Raw genomic sequence first — 21,055 nt, 5'->3', positions numbered from 1 at the left:
AAAAAAAAAAAAAAAAAAAAAAAAAAAAAGAAGGCTGGGGATGTAGCCTACCCAATGCAAAGGCCCTGAATTCAATCCCAATACAAAAAAAAAGTTTCATCTATTACAAGTCTCAGAAATTAAATTCTATTTCCTCCTGGTTTAATTATTTACAGAGTTTGGGTGTATGATGTATTTTGTAAGGATCCAAATTAATTTCTGCATACTCATAATCTATTTAATAGTCACTGTCATATGTAGGGAGAATTTGGTCTCTTTTTGAGAAAGTGATGCCTCTACCCAATACACAAAGTTCTTAGATACACTGCAGCTTCCTTCAGTGTTTTAGTTTTATCCAAAACCCACAATGCTTCTTTCATTCACATTTTGAATGTTTTTATCTGCAATACTCTGTATCCATCCACCTGCCCTTTGGAGTCACTGTCCAGTTCTGCAGAAAATCTACACACATCATGTTTCCTCTGAACTCTGGCTTTATGGTTCCCATCTTAAACACACACACACACACAAATCAACACACCCCTAAGACCCTCCCATACTTGATTTAAATATCTGATCATTGTTCTTATCACCATTTCTTACTCTCCAGGTTCTGGGTTCCTTAAACTCCTTGTTCTCCTTCAATAACCTTGGCTTCTACTATATTCAGGCCCATAGTCATGCTCAGAGACAGGACAGATCACTGCAGTCCCGTCGGTTTTAATTCCCACCCTCCCACATTCCAACATCGACCTCAGCTCACTCTCCACTCCTTCAGTACTGGCAGGCTACGACCCACCCAGGCTGTACTCTTTTCCGTCATCTGCTGCCATGTCTCTCTCTTCTCCAGCCAAGGTCCCACTACTGCTTTCCCTTCTTCCACGTCTTCATCCTGCCTATTCCAAACTACAGTACATCCCTGCAAAGCTGAATTTCAGGGTTCTCGGCCTCAGTCATTCATGAATTTTTCCTTAGAACTTTACTAACAATTGTTCATGGAAACTCTGGTAATTTATCAGAAACCACAAATACTGTATCATCTGCAGCTGCTTTTTTTGGTGGGAGGTTTGCAGGTAGCCAACCTAAAAGTATTATTCAGTTCTCCTTGCTAGATTTGATGTTGCCCATCTCTGGCAGATGCACCAGCATTCCCACATAACAGGTTGCTGTACTGCATATAGCTCTCTTGAGTGTTCTTCTTAAAGACCTAAGATCCCTGAGATGCCATCAAAATGCCCTGCACCTTCTACAGCTTCTGACAATGAACCTAAGTGCCAGAAGAAGTGTAACACTCCAAGAAAAGGCTGAACTACTGTACAGGTTTTAAATTAAATTATTTCAGTATTGTATACAGCATTTTATTAAATTAAATTACATAACTGCAGGAGACATAGCATATTTAAAAATTAAACTTTTAAGCCGGGGATGGTGGTGCACGCCTGTAATCCCAGTACTGGGGAGGCTGAGCGGGAGGATCGCTGTGAGTTCAAGACCAGCCTGGGCTACATAGTGAGTTCCTGTTCAGTCTTAACTACATAGTGAGACCCTGTCTCAAAACTTGCCCCCCCAAATTACAACTTTAAAAATAAGCATTTATAGGCAATTTTATGATCATATCTAAAATTCATGGTTTTTCACAACCCAGATGCTCTAGGAACGTTACCCCCATGAATTTCGGGGGCCACGGCACCCCTATCCTTCCGCAATCTTTCTCAAGCAGCTCCCATGATCCAATGGCACCATCATGAATTACACCTACCAAGGCCACAAGTCACCCTCCCTGCTCCCATTCTATCAAGTCTGAAGATCGATCCTTAGCCCTCACTTTATCTCAGCGAACATGGTGCTTATTCCTTTCTCCTCCAAATATATTCTTTACTATCTTAACTCACTTGTCTTGCTGACTTCGTCTCTCCAGTTTCTGAACTCTGTTCCTACCCAAAACCCTCTCCTGTACTCAAGATTCCTCTTTCCAGATGCCTATCCAGCATCTCCTCATTCTGGCAAACTTAACATATCTACAACCACTCTAAAACATTTCTCCTAATGAACCTCTCCATCTTGCTTATAGGAACTGTAGCGTGCAAACCTGACCTGGTTCTTCCGCTTATTTCACACTCCATGATGGATCCACAGCAAATTCACCTCTGACCATTCCTCATCTTCTGTGTTACGACTCACATCTGAGCTATCATGATCTCTCATTTACTTTATGCCAACAGTGTCCTTACTACCCAGTGCTACCCTTAAACCCCAGGTCTTCTCAACTTCTCTGCTTCCCATCTTGCTCAGAGAGGAGCCCTCATGATAGTCTTGAGGTCCCCCACCACTCCCTCTGCCACCTCTGGTGGTTCCCTGAACACAACAAGCAGATGGCCACACTTCAGAGCCTTTGCCTGGGCTTTTACCTCCACCTGAATGACCAGATGGTTGTCCTCATCTGTCTGGTCTCCCCTTGGATGCCACCTTCTCAGTGAGGCCTAACTTTGAGAAACAGGCTTACAATAACACCTTCCTCCTTATTTTGCTCCTCAGCACTCACCAACCAGTTACTTTTATGACTCTCTCGCTATTGCTCAACCCTGAATTTCTTTCATGACTACTTTAGTCTTCTCTCCCTCCCTCCCTCCCTCCTTCTCTCCTCCCTCTTCCTCTCCCTCTCTCTCTGTACCAAGGATTGAACTCAGGACCTTGTGTTTGCCAGGCAGGCACTGTGCCACTGAGCTATATCCCAGGTTTATCTGCCCCTTTTCTAAAAATGAAAGAGAAGAACAAGGCCTGAGACACAGCACATGCTCAATAAATTTTTGTTACATGAATGCTAATTTTGGAAATAACAATGTATTTTACTTAATCTACTTATGAAGTACTCATTTTATATCTTTCAAAAAACATTGTGAGACAGACATGTTGGTGCACACCTGTAATCTCAGAACTGTAGGACGCTGAAGCAGGAGAATCACAAGTTTGAGCTCAGCCTGGGCAAATCAGAGATTTAATGAGATCTTGTCTCAAAATACAGAGGTGGCCAGGGATTTATAGCTCAGTTGTGCTGCTGCCTGCCTCGCAAGCACAAGGTCCTGAGTTTCATTCCTGGTACAAAAAAAAAAAGGAGGAAGGGGGATATAACTTAATGCAAAAGCCCTGGGGGTTTAATCCTCAGTATTGCAAAAATACATGAATGAATAGAAAATTGTGTTTTAAGTCTTAGAGATCTTATACATTTTTGGGTAGGATTATTCGATTGTTTATGAGTTCTCTCATAAACATCATTGGATATTCCAATTGGCTGTTATTAGTAAAAGACAAATACTTAAAAGTTTGTAGACATATGAGGCCAATTTAATAACTCTATAGTTCTGCTTTTCAGTGCTTGCTTTGTACTAAGGACTTCAGTCCTAAGCTGGGGATTTAGATCAGCGGTTCCAGAACCTCCTTTGCAAGCGCAGGGACCTGAGTTTGATTCCTGGTGCCAAAAAAAGAACTTCAGTCCTTTGCTTTGTCTTGATATGAAATAATGCCACCCCATTTTATTTTTATTTTCCAGTATGTCTATTTTTTTCAGATGCCTGTTTAATTTTACTACAGAAATTCCAGAATAAATTATTGTTACCACTTGATATAAAACCAAGCTTAATTGTGAATTGTGATGTTTGCCATTGATTTATAAAAGACACAAGATTTTTTTTCTTCAGATTTTATCATGTTAAGGAAACAGTTTTTCACAGGAATGTTTTAAAATGCATTTTTTATTAGTGACTGGTGTTGAATTATCTAATATTACTTTTAGAACACCTCTAAGATAACTTCATAGTCTTTCTCATTTAACTTCCTACTAAATTATAAAGTTTTCCTGTATATAAAATTCTTGTTATGAATCATATTTAATCACAGTGAGTTATTATTTTTGAATATCATTCACAGTATTGTTAGATTTTTCTAATTTTAGTCACGTTAATATATGCTTTTATTTCATTTTTATTTTTTATGAGATTCTGGAAATCCTGGGTTGAATTTTCTTTTGACAAGTAATATTTCCAACCTGTCATGTGCAAGTACAAGATCCCAATGATGAATGTAACTGTACTGTATACCTAAATGTACTAATAAACTCAATGAAAAAATTATTTAAAAAATAGTATTTCCATATTTTGCATAATTTTTTCTTAAATAGCTTTACCTAATATATCAGTAAGTAATTTAGGACCAGGGACCATCTGAAAAGACAGCTTTCAATTTTTGCATGAGTCATCACTTGGCTCTGACAGCCACGGTGCCCTTAGAACGTGAAGTGATAACAAGCACCCAGGTGCAGCACGCGTACCACAGGTTTGCCACCACTATGCTTAGGTTAATTTTGAGAACGCGTTTTGTCTAGCTTCATGTACAAATAATGTTTTTATTCCGTCTAGGTGAAATATTTTTCTAGACCTTCACTTATTTTGTGTTTTTTCCTCCTACATGCCAATTAAATATGCCAAGTAAATACTTTTTACACTTTGCTTTTCAAATTCAGTGCTTTCCTATTTGTCTGTTCTTGACTCTGGTTTTCTTCTTGAGTGGTTCTGCCCATACCTGCTTCCAGGACGAGTGAATAAGAAGTAGTAGGAACCTCAGCTAAAGGTAGAGACCAACGGGGTGCTGGGGCACAAGAGGTGTTAAGGCCTGACACCAGACTCAGGTTAGGGCCCCCGTAACAGTGCTTTTTTTGGTACCAGGGATCGAATTTGGGTCCTTGTGCTTGCAAGGCAGGCAGCACCGCGAGTGAGCTAAATCCCCGGCCCCTGTAATAGTTCTTATTTGAGGCCCCATCTAACACTTGAACACTTACTGCTTAGACACATGTGCTAAGTTTCAGAGAGGCCTAACTAGCCTCTATCTTAAGCTGCTGTGAGATAAAGGCAAATTATAGATTTTTATTATTATCAAATAATATCACAAGACTCTTTCAGGATTCATAAACAGAGACTAAACTTGGTTTACCAAGAGAAAGGGTTGTTCACTTTTAAACTGTCTACAGAATATTTGCTGATCATATACTGCTAACGATTATATCCAGTGCCTCCCAAACTACTCACTAGCCCCATCTTCCCCTAGAGCTCTAGGCTCAATCCTAATGATTTCTTGATGTTTTCTTTTTCACTCCCTCAAACCTGGTGCATTCTCATAGGCCTGTTGTCCACATGGGCTCAGTAGGACACCTCTGGCATGAAGGTTCCCAGCCAAGAATCTACATCATCTCTCCCTGTGCCCTAAGCAGTTTCCCAATCAGTCTCCTACTCTTCCTCCACTCTATCCCAGTGATCATAGTTCTAGTTCAGGCCCTGACAGTTTTCATTTGAACCACTGAAACCATCTACTTTCAGAGAGCTGTCAGAATAATCTTTCTCATGCTTCAAAGCTTTAATAGCCCCTTGTCTCTTTTATAATGAGGAACATTCTCCAAATAGGGCATTTGAGCCTTCTATATCTGGTCCTCCACACTTGGCCTATCTAACTTTGTGCTATCGCTCTGGCTTGTCTGTAAAGATCTAGCAATTGGCAAAATGCCTCTAATTCAACATTCACACAAAGCCCTTTCCTCTTCTCCCGCCCGCCCTGCCTAGAAAACCCATCAGTTTCTTTCTGGGCTGGACCTCCAGTTTCCTGAGAGAAACCGAAATTGTATTAATCCAGGTTTATCTGTTACTTACAGAATATGAAGTTGAGTCAGTCATAGACTAATCTGTCTCTTCAATCTAAATCTGTAAAGTGTGCCTATTTCCAAACTATTTAAAACATTTTGCAAACATATTCAAGGTCATGTCGAGAAACGTTTTCCACTGGACATTTGTAGGCTGGTTCCTTGGGAATAAATAAAGTATGCCTATAGCCTTAGTGATTGATTCATTAATGAAGGTACTGATTCTGTTCAGCAAGACAGACATAATGTGTGAAGTTCTACATTAAAGATATAAACAAGGGGCTGGGATTTAGCTCAGAGGTGCAGCACTTGCCTTGCAAGCGCCAAGCCCTGAGTTTGATCCCTAGTGTGGGGGTGAGGGGGTATAAGCGTATCAATAAGAGCAGGAGTGGCGGGGGTGACTGCAGCTGAAGGCAGGCAGTGAGACAGTGACTGCACAGACGGAAGGACGAGCAGCTAAGCAATGGTGATGGGGAGGGACAACACAAATACTGCTTCAAGGATCCAAGAGTTGTACAAGGGACAGAGAGGTGATACTGCTGATCTGAAGCAGCTGCCAGGGACCCGTCCACCCCAACAGGCAGCCCCACTCACCACCTGAGTGACTTCGGAGGATAGAGACACAACGCCACTGCTCCACATTGGCAAGCTTACCACTGGATCCAAACACAGTGCTGGGTCCAATATACCTGCGTAAAAGAGGAGTCAGAAAGGCACTCATGGTGTGCTTCAGGTGTTATACAGAGATGCTCCCTGCAGCATAGCTTATCATGGCACACAGAACAATGGAACAACAGACAATGGTGCAAAGTATTAGACTGCTGTACACAAAAAGCTGATTAGATATTTTGCCATCCACGTATTTAATGAGATACTGCAGCGACATTACAAATCCTGCACAGGAAAATGTTCATAGCATGTGGAAGAAGAAGGCCACAGAACATCACCTATAGTATGATACCAACTTATGCAAAGGAGAAAATACATGTAACATGGATATCAAAGCAGAGGGATATACACCAAAGTAGTGACCCTGGCTTTGTTTAGGTATTGGGATTTTGAAACATTTTTTCTTTTATAATTTTTTATTTTCAAAATTGTTTACTAAATATATCATTTATATTTGCTATTTAAAATTGAAAAATCAACAGGTTCCCCCTCCGCCCCGGTACTGGGGATTGAACTTGGGACCCTGTGCTTGCAAGGTAGGCGGGAGAACCACCAAGCTAAATCCCCGGCCCCATCAAAAGGTTTTTTTTGAGGCAAGGCTCTCACTACTTCTCCCAGCATGTCTTGAACTCTTCAGCTTAAGAGGCTTCTGTTTGTATTTCCTGAGTAACTAGGACTATAGGCATGTGCCACCATGCCCGGCTGAAAAATCTATAGCATTTTAAAGTACCCACATAGTGAACTAAGTGGACCTGCTTTAACCCCTGAGAAATCAAGAAAGCTGAAGGTACTCCTTCAAGATGAGCTAGTATATGAAGATGGATACACCATGCTTACCTCTCTAAACAACTTATGCTCTTGTAAAACTTTGTAGCAACCCACATAAAGAGCTCATGAAACAACTGACTGGGCCTAAGGAGATGACAGTGTCTAAAGCCAAGGCCTTAGGGCCATTCTGGCTGAACAACGATGCTGGATCTGGTGCCCTAGCCTGACTAGCTCAGAGTTACCTGGAGAGTTTACTGTGGGGCAAAGGGCTATCCTGAAAAACACTTTGCTTAGGGATAAAGAAAAATATAGTGTTCTAGGTGATGGTTAGCTCATTTGGGTTGCACAGCAGGGGCTGCCACAGGCTGAGGCTGCTACAGAATGGGGTAAGTGGCAAAGAACATGGATTCTGGATCCCATCCCTAAACCCATGAAAGCACCTCGACTTTTAGCCAGTTTGTACTTGGGAATGCTATGTACAGTTTCATTTGAAGAACAAAACAAATGAAACTACCAGGTCAACACCAGAAGAGATTAAACCTTTTTTTGAGGGGAAAGAAGCCCAGTATCACTACAAAGGGCTAGGTTAGCAGGCAGGTTAGTGGCCTCCCAATTTCCTGGTCAGGTCTCATCTCCTCCTGACTCAGGTGCACTTCCTGTTACTCATGAAACCAGAGCTCTAGGGACTTCAGCACCAGGGTAGGAAATGTGACTGTGATAAAGACCAGCAAAGAAGCTTCTAAAAGTTAAATGTTAAGAAAGGAAAATGATGCTTACGTAGCCCGCTTCCACACCATAATCAGTTTGTCATCTCCCCCAGAAGCTAAATACATCCCACTGTTTGACCACCGCACACAGTTCACACATGCTGGGAAGAAAAAAAAAATAGGGTGATGAAATCCAATAGTTATGCCCATTTGCTTATGAACAGTCTGGCAAGATGTAAAGGATTTATAAAATCTAATCTACCTAATCAACTTAAGGCATCTAATGTGACAGCCCCAGAGAAACAATTCAGTCAAAGCACTAACCTATTTGTGCTATAACAAATTATCAGAACAGCCTGGAGGGTAAAAATATGCATAATTTTCTGAGAATTGTTAGTGTTGGATGAAACAGACAACAGGAGGCTTATTTTCAGGAAAAGTGGTAAATCTCATTATTTCAAAAGGGCTGTCTATTGACGAGATGTATTTCTGAGAAGGCATTATTCTTAAGATGAAAGCATGTGGTAAGAAGGCTAAGATGCCTTTTCTAAAACTTTCAGGGGAATAGCTTGGTAGAATATAAAACTCTGACTCAATCCCACTTGTCAGAGCTAGTCCTTTTAAATTTGTATTTTCCAAATTGTCAGCACTGCAATTTGATTGATTTTGCACTTGAAAACTAAGACCAGCAGAAATCCCCAAGGCATCTGCTAAGTCAGAGCCTCTAAGGGCACATGTAACTCAGCCTTTGGGAGACATTCAATATGATGGACACCAACAAAGTCATGGCCAGGTACGCCCCAGTTGTTTCAGGTATGTTGGGAAAACAAGAACACACAGAGCAGAGAAAGGGACTAACATCTAAAGGCCAATAACTGTTAATGGAACACCTCAAGGGTGGGGCAGTAGGCACTATGCAAGAAAAGAAACTGTGACAGCATCCAACAGCCCAAAGAGTCCTGGGAGAGAGCCTTGGAATGACACAGTGCCAAGCTGAGACATTTCATTGTCTTTTACACACCCTTCCCCAAAACCCTACTGTGTCCAGGTTGCTGGCCCCAAAGCCCCATGGAATCAGGCAGTAACGACTCATGAGCAGGAAATCACCAGAGGTACCTGCAGACTGTCCAAAGATGGTTCTGTGGGTGGGCCGAGTCTTCTGCCGAGTAACTCACCCAGGTGTGCAGCCAACATCTGTGCCTTCAGACAGCAGGCCGAGGGGAGTTACCGCCGCACGGGGACTTATCTTTCTAATTACAAACACATGTGCTAACCTTGGGCACTCTGCCAACACGTAAAGCCTGCAAAGGGCCACTCTGTAATACCTAAGTGATTGTCCATCTGGCAAAGCATCTTGGGAATATTTTCATCCTTCTCATCATCCTCCTGGAGGACTGGAGACATATTCCAGATCACAACCTTCCCAGAATCCTGCCCTGGAACAAAGAAGCAGAAATAGCTCAATGTGCAATGAGTAAAAATTTGACTCTGATGTGTAACAGTAACTATGGGAAGTCCTCATGTCCATAAATCATCACAGGCTAGATCTAAGGAGATTGAACTTGAATTACTAATGCAGATTACAGAAAAGGTGAAGGAAAACAGGTAAACATGGGGAACTAAAAGAATGGATTTAGTAGTAGCTAATGTCCACTTGACTTTATGAAAAGGACTCTGGACTAGAAATTAGGAGAGAACTGAGCTCTTGTCTGGCCTCTAATCTACCAGAGGCCCTTAGAAGGTCCTTGTTATGCCTTATACCTGGATGTCCCTTCAAAGCCTCATGTGGACATATGTGGGGCTTTTCAGAGGGGGCTGGATCTAGGGTGTGTGATACAAGGATCAAGAATGTGATGCCGGGATTGATTCACGATGCGATGCCAGGATTAAGGCCGCCCTACCCTGGGTATAAGTACTAACCACCCTAAGGGAGGGTATCCTGGGTGGAATGTAAGGGACAAAGGATCACTGCTTGACACTTGTCACTTGCTGCTTTTGCTGTCTTCTTTATTTATCCTCCATGACCTCTCTTCCATGCTGCTCGACCCAAGTCTGCTGATTATGGACTGAAAACTCAAAACTGTGAACGGAGATAAACCTTCCCTTGTTTAACCTGAGGTGTTGTGTATTTTGTCTCACCGACAAGTAAAGTAACTAAGCTGGGGATTTAGCTTAGCCGTGCTGTGCCTGCCTGGCAAGCATAAGGTCCTGAGTTCTATTCCTGGTACCAAAACAAAAAGTAACTAAAACAGAATTTATCTGTGCCTTAAACCCAGCCTCTTGATAAACTAAACTTGTATACCAGGATTCTTTCAGACCTCTGAATATACACCCCAGAAAGCAAGAAAAAAAGACATAGTCCTTACCAGGGTTCCCCTTCCCTTTAGGGTGCTGCCTGCCTCAACAAAGAAAAAAGGGCTTGGGCCGGGGATTAGCTCAGTGGCACCGCCATCTGCCCCACAAGCACAAGGACCTGAGTTCGATCCCTGATACCAAAAAACAAAAACAAAAACAAACAAAAAAAGGGCTCATGGGCTGGGGATTTAGCTCAGTGGTTCTGCCACTTGCTTTGCAAGCAAAAGGTCCCAAGTTTGATGCGCAGTACAAAAAAGGGGAGGGGGGTGGTTCATTACTTAATCTGCCCTATGCAGTCACCTATGGATAGGACATCAACCAAAAGAGGGAATTTAAGATTCCTATGAGTATGAGCTGATGCAAGACTTTGTTAAAAAATGTATCTGCATTTTACTAATGATTTCTCTTTGTAAGCTATCCGACACTAATACCTAGTGAAAGTAATGAAAACAAATGTGTAGAAATGAACATGCCAAAGTGATGATGAAATGCTCAAAATCCTCTTACCCAGTATGGAAAAATGCATTTTAGCTATCTGTCCTTGTTCCATCCCAAGTAATGTAGAAGATCTACTTCGCCTGGGATAAAGAAGAAACACGCTGCTCCCCTCAGCTAAATTTAGCACTCTTAGTGAGGCTACTGGCTCTTAGTATAGCACAGGTGAGGTTGTAGGCTCCTTTCACAGCATACAAGGAAGAGAGAAAGGCCTTCCAGCCCACAGCATATCTTTCTTTAATTCCTGTCTGTTCCTAGCCTCTGGGCAGAGGCATTTGCTGCAAGCTGGCAGCAACAAACCTGGTTTACGCAGAACCCGGCCTGAGGATATACTCACAAAAGTACAATGAGTTGCTGCCCAGGAATGCAGGTCAGAGGGAGGCCCCACTGGTAGGGCATTGGGTCCACCGGAATGCTATTGCCTGTCACTACACATACAGTCTTGGTGTTCTGGCGTTAAAAATGGCTTTGTCTCTCCCAACATGGTCACGTTACAATACTGCAATGGATGCTGAATGAAACACTGACAAATACTATGGATCCTATTTTCATTTTGTCACCAACAGTATTCTTTTTAACTTTTTAGTGAGATAATGGATCTAATATTTACATGATGTAGTAATTAACAGCCTTCCTGCTTTTCAGACGAGAAAAACCCTGACAGAGTTCTTGCCTCTGGTGCTAGACTTCATCCAGAGAACCACGTGTCACTCTCCACACTCAATAACCCTCGCTATGGGGATGGAAATTTATTCTAATTTTAACTCAGTAAACAGTAATTAGAATAAGTCTGTATCAAAATATTTATAAAGCTGATACTATGACCAAAAACTTTTTAATTTTTGGTACCAGGGATTAAACTCAGGACTCCGTGCTTGTCAGGCAGGCGCTGTGTCACTAAGCTAAACCCCCAACCCTAAAACCTTTTTGATTTTAATCCCTTCAGATAACAGATTAGCCAGAGTTACACTGAAAAGCAGTAAATTTTCTCTTACTAACCATGGACAACCAAGAGGAGCAAAGCAAGGTGGCAGGACTCTGATGTTCTACCTTGCATATTTCACAAACATACCTTGTCCTCCAGTTGCGAACTTGGTCCCATCGGGATGAATATCAACTGAAAAAATTGGCTTGCCTGGAAATGAAGAACAACACATACATCTAACTTGGTTTTTAATCACTGAAGAAAAGCAACAGAATCAAAAGTTTAAAGCTCTGACTAGTCCAGTAACATCTCTAATTGCTGCACCTAGAACAAAATAACAGACTAAGGATAAACTGTCCATGAATAAGAGTGGAGCAATCTAATAGTTTCAATTAAAGTCTGAACTGCTGCCGGGCGTGGTGGCACACACCTGTATTCCCAGCACTTGGGAGGCTGAGGCAGGAGGATTGCTGTGAGTTTGAGACCAGCCTGGGCTACACAGTGAGTTCCAGGTTAGTCTCAAGTACATAGTGAGACCCTGTCTCAAAAAAAACTCCCCCAAAACAAAAAATAAAACAAAGTCTGAACTGCGGGAAGACTCTTCAAGGAACATTAGATAACTAGAAGTCTAACAGTAGGCAAAGGATTCTGTCACTGAGGACAGTGAGCCCACATGACTTCTGAGCATTCACCTGCCATTTTTTCATGCACATGTGTGTGTAAAGGCTGGCTGGCTTACAAAGAAGCTCTGAGTCACAGATGCTTAGTAAGAGGAGCACACAGCTACACCTGCAGACATCTCCCTGTCACATGGGTCTGCACTTGACTGGCAGCTGAGGCCAGAGGGACTCTCCTTTTCTGACAGGCTGTCTGAAGCCTGAGGACAGGGACTGTCACAGTTCAGAGCTCTCATCTCCCTTGTCAATCTTCTGCTTCCTAAAAGGCCTCCTGGATATTTGTGCTGCATCCAAGTCCGTAGAAAGTCTGCCTTTTTGGCATCTCCTCTGATGGAAATGTCACCACACACCAGTGACCGCTTGATATTAAAATAGATGTTCTGTTTCTGCAGGGAAAGGGCTGTGCCTTGTTCTTGAAGGCTACACAGGGCCTATTATGGGCCCAGGACTACACAAGCAGACCATGGACTGGACTGGTGAAAGTGCCATAAGAGCTTAAAACCAAGTAGACCATGGAAGGTCTCATTCCTATTGGTCTTTTGTTCATCTCCCTGATCTGCTTCCAGCCCAAGGGCATGAAAGCTACAAGTGGCATGTCGATTACTGTTAAGCTCATGCCTGCACTCTCAGCCTCTAGCGCAGTACCTGATGAGTAGCAGCTCAATATTTGTTCAGGGACAAATTAACACATGAGAAAGAATTATGCATCAGAAATTGCTGATACAGACAAGGAGCTGTTGCTAAACATCACTTAATTGAAAACGTTCTGCTTCTGTCATCTAAGACAAGGCAGCATGGACACTTGGGATAAAGGTCAACATCTGTAAAATTGTATGACAAGTGCAGGTAGAATGGGTTCAATCCTTCACATTGCAAAGGAAGACAGGAAAGAGGGAGGGGATTTCAAGCTGTGGGTCCAATTACTCTCTCTCTCACGCGTGTGCGCGAAGGTGGGGAGGACAGGATATCACTGTGTAGTTCAGACTGGCCTTGAACTTACTATGTACTGGCCTCAAATTTGCGGTGAACCTCCTGCCACAGGCTCCCAGTGCTGGGAATATAAGCATGTGCCCCCGTGTCGGGTTTGTGAGTCCAGTTTCAAGCCATGCAAATGATATTGCTCCAATAGATGTGATCAGCTATAAGGCCAATTGTGGCACCCAGCACTGAGATGTAAGTTGTGAATCCTGCCAGCACTAGCAGGCAGTGACAAATTATTACTACTATGAGTTGTGTGAAATTTAAAAAAGTATTGTAAAGATAGCAGAAGGTGAGACTTGGTCCCATCAGTACAGCTACCTGTATGGGTGTCTGCTGGGGAAGGTGCCATTGGCCGGGCCCTAGAGGTGCATTCCAGGAGATCCAGAGCCACGCTATGGTATATCCCATAAAGCACTGCCTTTTGAAGGCCAGAACTAATTCTCCCTGGCCCAGGACATATTCTTGAGCCTTTGATCAGCCCTTCAAACTCTGCAGGAGGCATAACCCAGGCATTCTCAAAAACTTCTGATATTTTCATTTTACACAAGCAGGAGAAAACCAGGGCACACAAGTTTGAAAAGTTGCCCAAAGCTACACAGCTGCCTGGTAGAGTCCGGAGGCTTGAAGTACTAAGTTTTATGGCCCAGCTAAATGACAGTGCTGCTGTGAAGGTAGGGATGACATGCCTAGAGGGAACTCACGCAAAGCCTTCAGATGGAAAGCACAGGTGGGAGGAGAGCACGTGAGTGTGCAGGCAATCATACCTAGTCCTGATGATCTGATGAGAGCTACTGGGCCGCTGAACTGGACACTTAGAGTCCACATGCTATGAGAGACCACTGCTTTGCTACTTCAGCAGGCCCCAGGGAACCACATCTCCCTTGGATTCCTGACTGTATGTGCCTTGAGCTGGGATTGGTGCGATGACATGCTTTATCCAAGAGGATGCAACAGATGCAGCGCTGCTCTAGCTCTAAGTTAAAGCCTAAAGAAGGTCTAGCAGTTCCATTTTTGCACTCTGGAAAAATCCAGAAATCTAATTTCCATGTGAGGGGTCTAACTACTGTCAGACCACCATGCTTGGAAGCCCAAGCTGGCCGCGTGGAGATGATCAATGAGCCCAGGAAGTATCATGGCTGTAGACATAGGCAAGGTGAGGCACTCTAGCCCTAAGCTGCTCAGGCCATCCCAGAAGATTCCACAGAGCTGAGCTGAGCTGAGCTGAACCTAGTGCGTGGAAACTGTCAAACTGCAGAATCACGAGCAAATAATAAAAGTGGTTGCTTTAAATTCGTAAGTTTTTTTTTGGTACTAGGGATTGAACTTGGGTCCTTGCGCTTGTGAGGCAGGCGGCGGGACCACTGAGCTAAATCCCCAGCCCTAAGTTTGTAAGTTTTGGGGTAGTCTCTCATACAACAGGAGATAAGAAAACATGTCAATTTGTTCACTTTTCTGCTTTAGCCAACTCGAGGTGGGCATTTGTGATTTTAACACTAAAGTTCCATGGGATGAAACGTGTCATGACATGTCCCTCAGAGAGCTTTACAGCCCTGTAAGTCTGTACAACAGCATACAGTACCATCATTCTCAGGAAGCATATCAGAAACACTTCCATGCCACAGGTCTTCCTGAATATTCAAGAGCATTCACAGGCTGAGTCATCTGCATCAACAATACTTTCTCACCTAATTCCTATTTGTAGATATACAAATGTGTCTGATTCTGGGTTAGGCAATGAGAACGTAAAGATAAATATGACATAGCCTCTGCCCTTAGGAAGCTGCCAGATTTGCAGATAATTACAGGAACACCAGTGGTAAGACAGCCAATGATAGTAAACATAAAAAAACAAACAAAAGGGTCAGGATTTAATTCAGTGGCACTGAGCCTGCCTCGCAAGCACAAGGTCCTGAGTTCTATCCCAGGTACCGAAAGAAAAACAAAACACACACACACACACACACACACACACACACACACCCCAAAAACCAACCAAACAAAAAAACAACAAAAACTTGAACTGAACCTCAAAGGCTGAGGGGAAGTCAGAGAGACGACTGGAAGTGGGACACGCAGAGAGCACACTGCATGGAATGGAAGAATGCCCTGACGTACTGCTACAGAGAGGAGCTCGAGAGACGTGCAGGGTCCAGCAAGGCACCACTAAGGAGCGCAGATCTTTATCTAAAGGTATTTCTGAAGCATGGGAATGCCAAGGCCAATTCCAGCTCCACGATAGCTTTTTTTTTTTTTTTTTGAGACAGGGTCTTACTCTGTAACACAGGCTGGTCTTGAACTTGCAGTAATTCTCCTGCCTCAGCCTCCTAAATGCTGGGAACACAGGCACGTGCTACCAAGCCCAGCCAGCTCCACAGGAGCTGGATGACTAGGAGAGCTCAAGGATCTGGGGCAGTGGTAGCCAACCTATGGCATTTGTGTTATTTGGTCTTTTTTTCTTTTAAGACCAAAGATGTTAAGTACGAGTTGTTTTTTTCTAAACTAAAATCTCAGTATTCAGGTTTAATTCCAGTCTTAGCACTGTGATAAATAAGTGGGTTTTGGGTTGCAGTATAGGAACTTTCTAAAAGGTTTGCTGTCACTGTATTAGGGGAAGATGAAAATGAGAGTTGGGAACACGTGAAGGTTTTAGCATTAAACCTCTCTGGGCTGCATCCTCAGTCTTGCCTACTACCAGCAACATAGCCATGAATAAATTATTTCATCTCCACAAATCCAGTTTCTTAATCTGCAAAAGTGGCGAGGACACATTCACTCTTACTTGTACCTTGTTAAAAAGATTACAACACTGTCATACTGATTCTAAGATGCATCTTTTTCATGTTTCAACATTTCTCAGGCTGGGATGTCCTTGGAGAAAGGCATGATGGTTTAACTGGGACAGTGTTTCCTTCTTAGTGATCAGATGAAATATGGCACTGGACCTGCTCCCTACGTCATGTACCACTAGGCTTTTCAGTCCCAGAAGGCAGACATTCACATCCTGTGGGTAGGAAGGGACCTTTTCTAAAGAGCTCCGAGTGGAGCTGAGGAAGATCTTCCAGTTTGGCTAGAGAACTCTCCCGGTAGCACACACAGCCTGATAATGATAAGGATGAATCCTCAACTACATCTAAGCCTTTCTTTGTACAGAGAAGGAGATAAAAATAAATCAAGTCACAAGTGATGGCTCATGTTTGTAATTCCTACACTCATGAGGCAGGAGAATGGCAAGTTCAAGGCTGGCTAGGACTACATATAACCACAGAAGATCAAGTAAAATTGTTTGCTCCTTTCTATTAGGACTAACATTCTTGGAGGGAAAGAATTCCAAATATGCAAACACAAACTGAGCAGAGAGTTAGCCAGAGGATACTACCAGGTGGGTTGGGTTGTAAAAAATTCTGAGGTCCGCCCCCCCGCCCCGTGCCTGTACAGGGTCTCACTTTGTAGTGCAGGCTGGTCTTGAGCCCCAGTGATCCTCCTGCCTCAGCCTTCCAAGTGCTGGGATTATAGGTATGTAAGATCACTTTTTTGCCCAGGGAGGCCTTGAACTCCTGGGTTCAAGCAATTCTTTTGACTCAAGTTTCCAAGTAGCTGGTATATTACAGATATTTGCCACCACACCTGGCTCTCTGTGCTTTTATACTGATACCTCAGTGGGTAGATCAGACTAGAACATGTATGTGTGAATGTCCAGCTGAAGGAGAGCTCAAGGAAGGCCTTTACTCACTGCACGTTTCTCCTGCGAACGGCCAAGAGAACCTAGTTTAACAAACATTGGCAAATTTAGAATTTAAAGGCCAGGTATGGTGGTGTATGCCTGTAAATCCGAACTTGGGAGGCTGAGGCAGGAAGACTGCTGCAAGTTCAAGAAGTCTGAGGCTAGCAAGACCTGAATCAAAAAACTAAAAAAAAAAAAAAAAAAAAAAAAAAAAAAAAAAAAAATTAAAGTAGGTAAATGATCAAAGCATTTAGAGAATAAAAAGTCACAAAACAATATTAAAATATAAAGTGTAGAGATGATCTATATATAGATGTTAAATGTAGAAAACCCAAAATATTCCACAAAAATACTGCTAATGTGGCTGAGGATGTAGTTCAGGAGCAGAGCATATGCTTATGTGAGGTCTTGGGTCCAATCCACAGCATCAAAATAAAATACAGCAATTTACCCCCAAAATACACCAATCTTGTTAATGTCAATAAAATAATTCAGCAGAGTTGTAGGATACAAAATTAATAAACAAGGCATGTGTTATGGCACACAACTATAATCTCAGTACCCAGCAGGCTGAGGCAGGAGGATCCTGAGTTCAAGACTAGCCCAGAAGTGTTCCCATCTCAACTCCACCCACTCCAAATTAAATTATTAAACAAAAATCAGCTGCACCTCTATACATAACAATAAAAAATCTGAAAAAGAAATTATGAAAACAATTCCATTTATACTTTCCTCTTCCCTTCTCTTCCGTCCCAGACAGGTGATATGTAGCCCAGGCTGGGCTCAAACTTGCTATTCTCCCACCTAAGTCTACTGGCTGCTGGGATTATTACAAGCATGTGTCACCATGTCCGATTCTTTTTTTTTTTGGTACCAGGGATTGAACTTGGGATGTTGTGCTTGTGAGGCAGGCGCCGAAACCACTGAGCTAAATAAATCCCCAGGCCACCATGTCTGATTCTTGTTCTTTATTTTAATCAGTTCTTTATATGTGATGCAAATTCTTCTAGATTCTGCATTTAAAAAATTCTACCAAGAAGTGTTGCTAAAAACTTTTGTAATTGTAAATAAATTATCTCTAAAGTAAAAAAAAATCCATTTATAATAGAATCAAAACCAATAAAACAATTAGAGACAATTACAGAAGACTTATAACGTTAAGATGTCAAAACTACCCAAAATCATCTACAGATTTAATGCAAACTCTTTTGAAATTCCACAACATATTTTGCTGAAATAAAAAAAATCCATCCTAAATTCATATGGAATACTAAGGATCCCTAAAAAGAAGACACATTCTTTAAAAATAACAAAGTTGGAAATTTCTCACTTTCTGATTTCAAAACTTCTTACAAAGCTATAGTAATCATGGAGTAGGGCTAGCATGAAGACAGACACATAGGCCAATGAAAAATAACAGGGAGCCTTATATATATGGTCAATTGATTTTTATTTTTATATTTGTTTTTGCTATTGGTGCTGGAGATTGCACATGGGTCCTTTATGTATGTTAAGGGCACACTCTATGGCTAAGCTATACCCCCAGCCAAGCCCATTCAATGGAGAAAGGATGGTCTCTTTAACAACTGTTTGGAAAACTGCACACACACAAAAGAATGAAGTTGAATCATTACCTAACACCATATACAAAAATTAATTCAAAATGTATTGAAGATCTAAATGTGAGACCTGGCCAGGTGGGGTGGTACATGCCTGTAATCCTAGCACTTGGGAGGCTGAGGCAGGAGGACTGCTGTGAGTTCAAGGCCAGCCTGGACTATATAGTGAGACCCTGTCTCAAAAAAATCAAACAAATGAAAAATAAATGTAAGACATAAAGCCAGAAAATTCTTAGAAGAAAACACACTGGAAAACCTTTTTGACATAGGATTTGGCACTGATTTTTTTTAGGTATGATACCAAAAGCACAGGCTATTAAAGACAAAATGGACTGAGCCGGGCCTGATGGGGCACGCCTGTAATCCCAGCACTCGGGAGGCTGGGGCAGGAGGATCATTGTGAGTTCGAGACCAGCCTGGGCTACATAGTGAGTTCCGGGTCAGTCTCAACTACATAGTAAGACCCTGTCTCAAAAAAAAAAAAGTCAAATAAAATTGACAAAACCTGAGCCAACCTTATTAAAAAAAAAAAAAAAGGCAAGTGCAAGGAACTGAGTTCAATCCCTGGTACCAAAAAAAAAAAAAAAAAAAAAAAAAAAAAAAACGGAAAGAAAAGACTCAAATCCATGTCCATGTAATTAGGAATGAAATGAGTGAAATCACATCAGATCCTGCAGAAATCCAGATTAAAAAAAAAAAATCCAGATGATCATCAGTACCTACTTTAAGAACCTGTATTAGGACTGGGGATTTAGCTCAGTGGTTCTGGAAAGAACCTGTACTATAGTAAGATGGAAAACACAGAAGAAATGGACACATTTCTAGTTACATACGAATTACCAAAGCTGAATCAAGATGGTATAAAAATTATAAATAAACCAATATCAATCAATGAAACTGAAAATGTAATTAAAAACTTACCAACAAAGAAAAGCCCAGGCCCTGATGGATTTATGGCTAATTCTACAAGAAATTTAGAGATCTAATGCTGCTAGTTTTCAAACCCTTTAATGAAATTGAAAGGGAAGCAATACTCCCAAATTAATTCTAGGAAGTAAGCATTACTCCGACACCAAAACCAGAGAATGATCCAACCAATAAAATGAACTAAAGGCCAATCTCCCTAATGAACAGAGATGAAAAAATCCTCAATAAGGGCCGGGGATTTAGCTCAGTAGTTCTGCTGACTGCATCATAAGTGCAAGGTCCCAAGTTCGATTCCCAGTACCAAAAACAAAAAATCTCAACAAGATACTGGCAAACAGAGTGCATCAAATCAAGGAAGTTATAGGGTCAGGATTTAACTCAGTGGTACTGCCGCCTGCCCCCCAAGTGCAAGAACCTGAGTTTGATCCCTGGTACCAAAAAAAAAAAAAAAAAGAGTGATACAACATGACCAAGTAGGATTTATCCCAGGAACGCAGGAGCAGTTCAACATACATAAATCAACAAATGTAATATACCATATTAACAGGACCAAGGACAAAAATCACATGATCATCTCAATATAGGTGGAAAAAGCATTTGATGAAGCTCAACGCTCATTCATGATAAAAAAAAAACCTACAGAAAATTGGAATAGATGGTCCGTATCTCAATCTGATAAAAGCCATCTATGACAACCCAACAGCCAACATCATATTAAATGGGACAAAAACTGAAAGCTTTCACTCTAAAATCAGGAACAAGATAAGAATGTCCACTGTCACAACTCTAATTCAATATAGTTTTGTAAACATTAGTCAGAGCAATTAGAAAAGAGAAAGAAAGCAAAGGAATGAGGATAGGAAAGAAGTTTAAATTATCACTATTTGCAGATGACAGGATACTCTGTATTGAAGACCCCAGAAACTCCACCAAAAAACTTCTAGATTTAATAATTAAATTTAGTAGCCTAGCTGGATGCAAAGTCAACACTCAAAAATAAACAGCTTTCCTGTACACAAATAAGAAACTTTATGAGAAAGAAATTAGGGAAACAAAACCTTTCACCATAGCATCCCAAAAAACAAAATACCTAGGAATCAAACTAATGAAGGAAGTAAAAGGCCTCTACATTGAAAACTACAGTACTCTGAAAAAGGAGATTGAATAGGATATCAGAAAATGGAAAGATATTCCAAAATAATTAAAAGAATCATATCACAGTGATTCATATACACCTATATTTATAGCGGCACAGTTTGTAATAGCTAAAACTTGGAAACAGCCCATTTGCCCATCAGTTGGAAACCAGATAAAGAAGATGTGGTTTTTCTATAAAATGGAATACTACTCAGCCATAAAGAATGAGAAATTAGATTCATTCATAGGAAAATGGATACATATTGAGGATATACTCCTAAGTGAAATAAATAAGTCACACATGTGCAAATACGAAATAATTTCTCTGGTGTGAAAAACTATAAAAGAACATAAGATCCTAATGAGATAACTGACAATGTGAAATAGGAAGAAAAGGGCTAAGTGTAGGGAA

General features: G+C 41.6%; 1 protein-coding gene across 1 annotated transcript in view; it reads right to left on the bottom strand.

Annotated features, from left to right (window-relative positions):
• Positions 1-21,055, bottom strand: part of LOC104859852 (protein HIRA) — a 100,605-nt gene that overhangs the window by 63,388 nt on the left and 16,162 nt on the right. The window contains exons 5-8 of the mRNA XM_010620729.3: positions 11,729-11,791; positions 9,132-9,242; positions 7,877-7,967; positions 6,257-6,351 (exon numbers count right to left, since the gene is read on the bottom strand). Of these exons, the coding sequence (XP_010619031.2) occupies positions 6,257-6,351; positions 7,877-7,967; positions 9,132-9,242; positions 11,729-11,791 (360 nt within the window). The remainder of the gene's footprint in view (positions 1-6,256; positions 6,352-7,876; positions 7,968-9,131; positions 9,243-11,728; positions 11,792-21,055) is intronic.

The sequence above is a fragment of the Fukomys damarensis genome, unplaced genomic scaffold (assembly GCF_012274545.1).
Source record: "Fukomys damarensis isolate Sample0158 unplaced genomic scaffold, DMR_v1.0_HiC HiC_scaffold_34, whole genome shotgun sequence".
NCBI lineage: Eukaryota > Metazoa > Chordata > Mammalia > Rodentia > Bathyergidae > Fukomys > Fukomys damarensis.
This window is presented reverse-complemented; position numbering and strand designations above follow the sequence as displayed.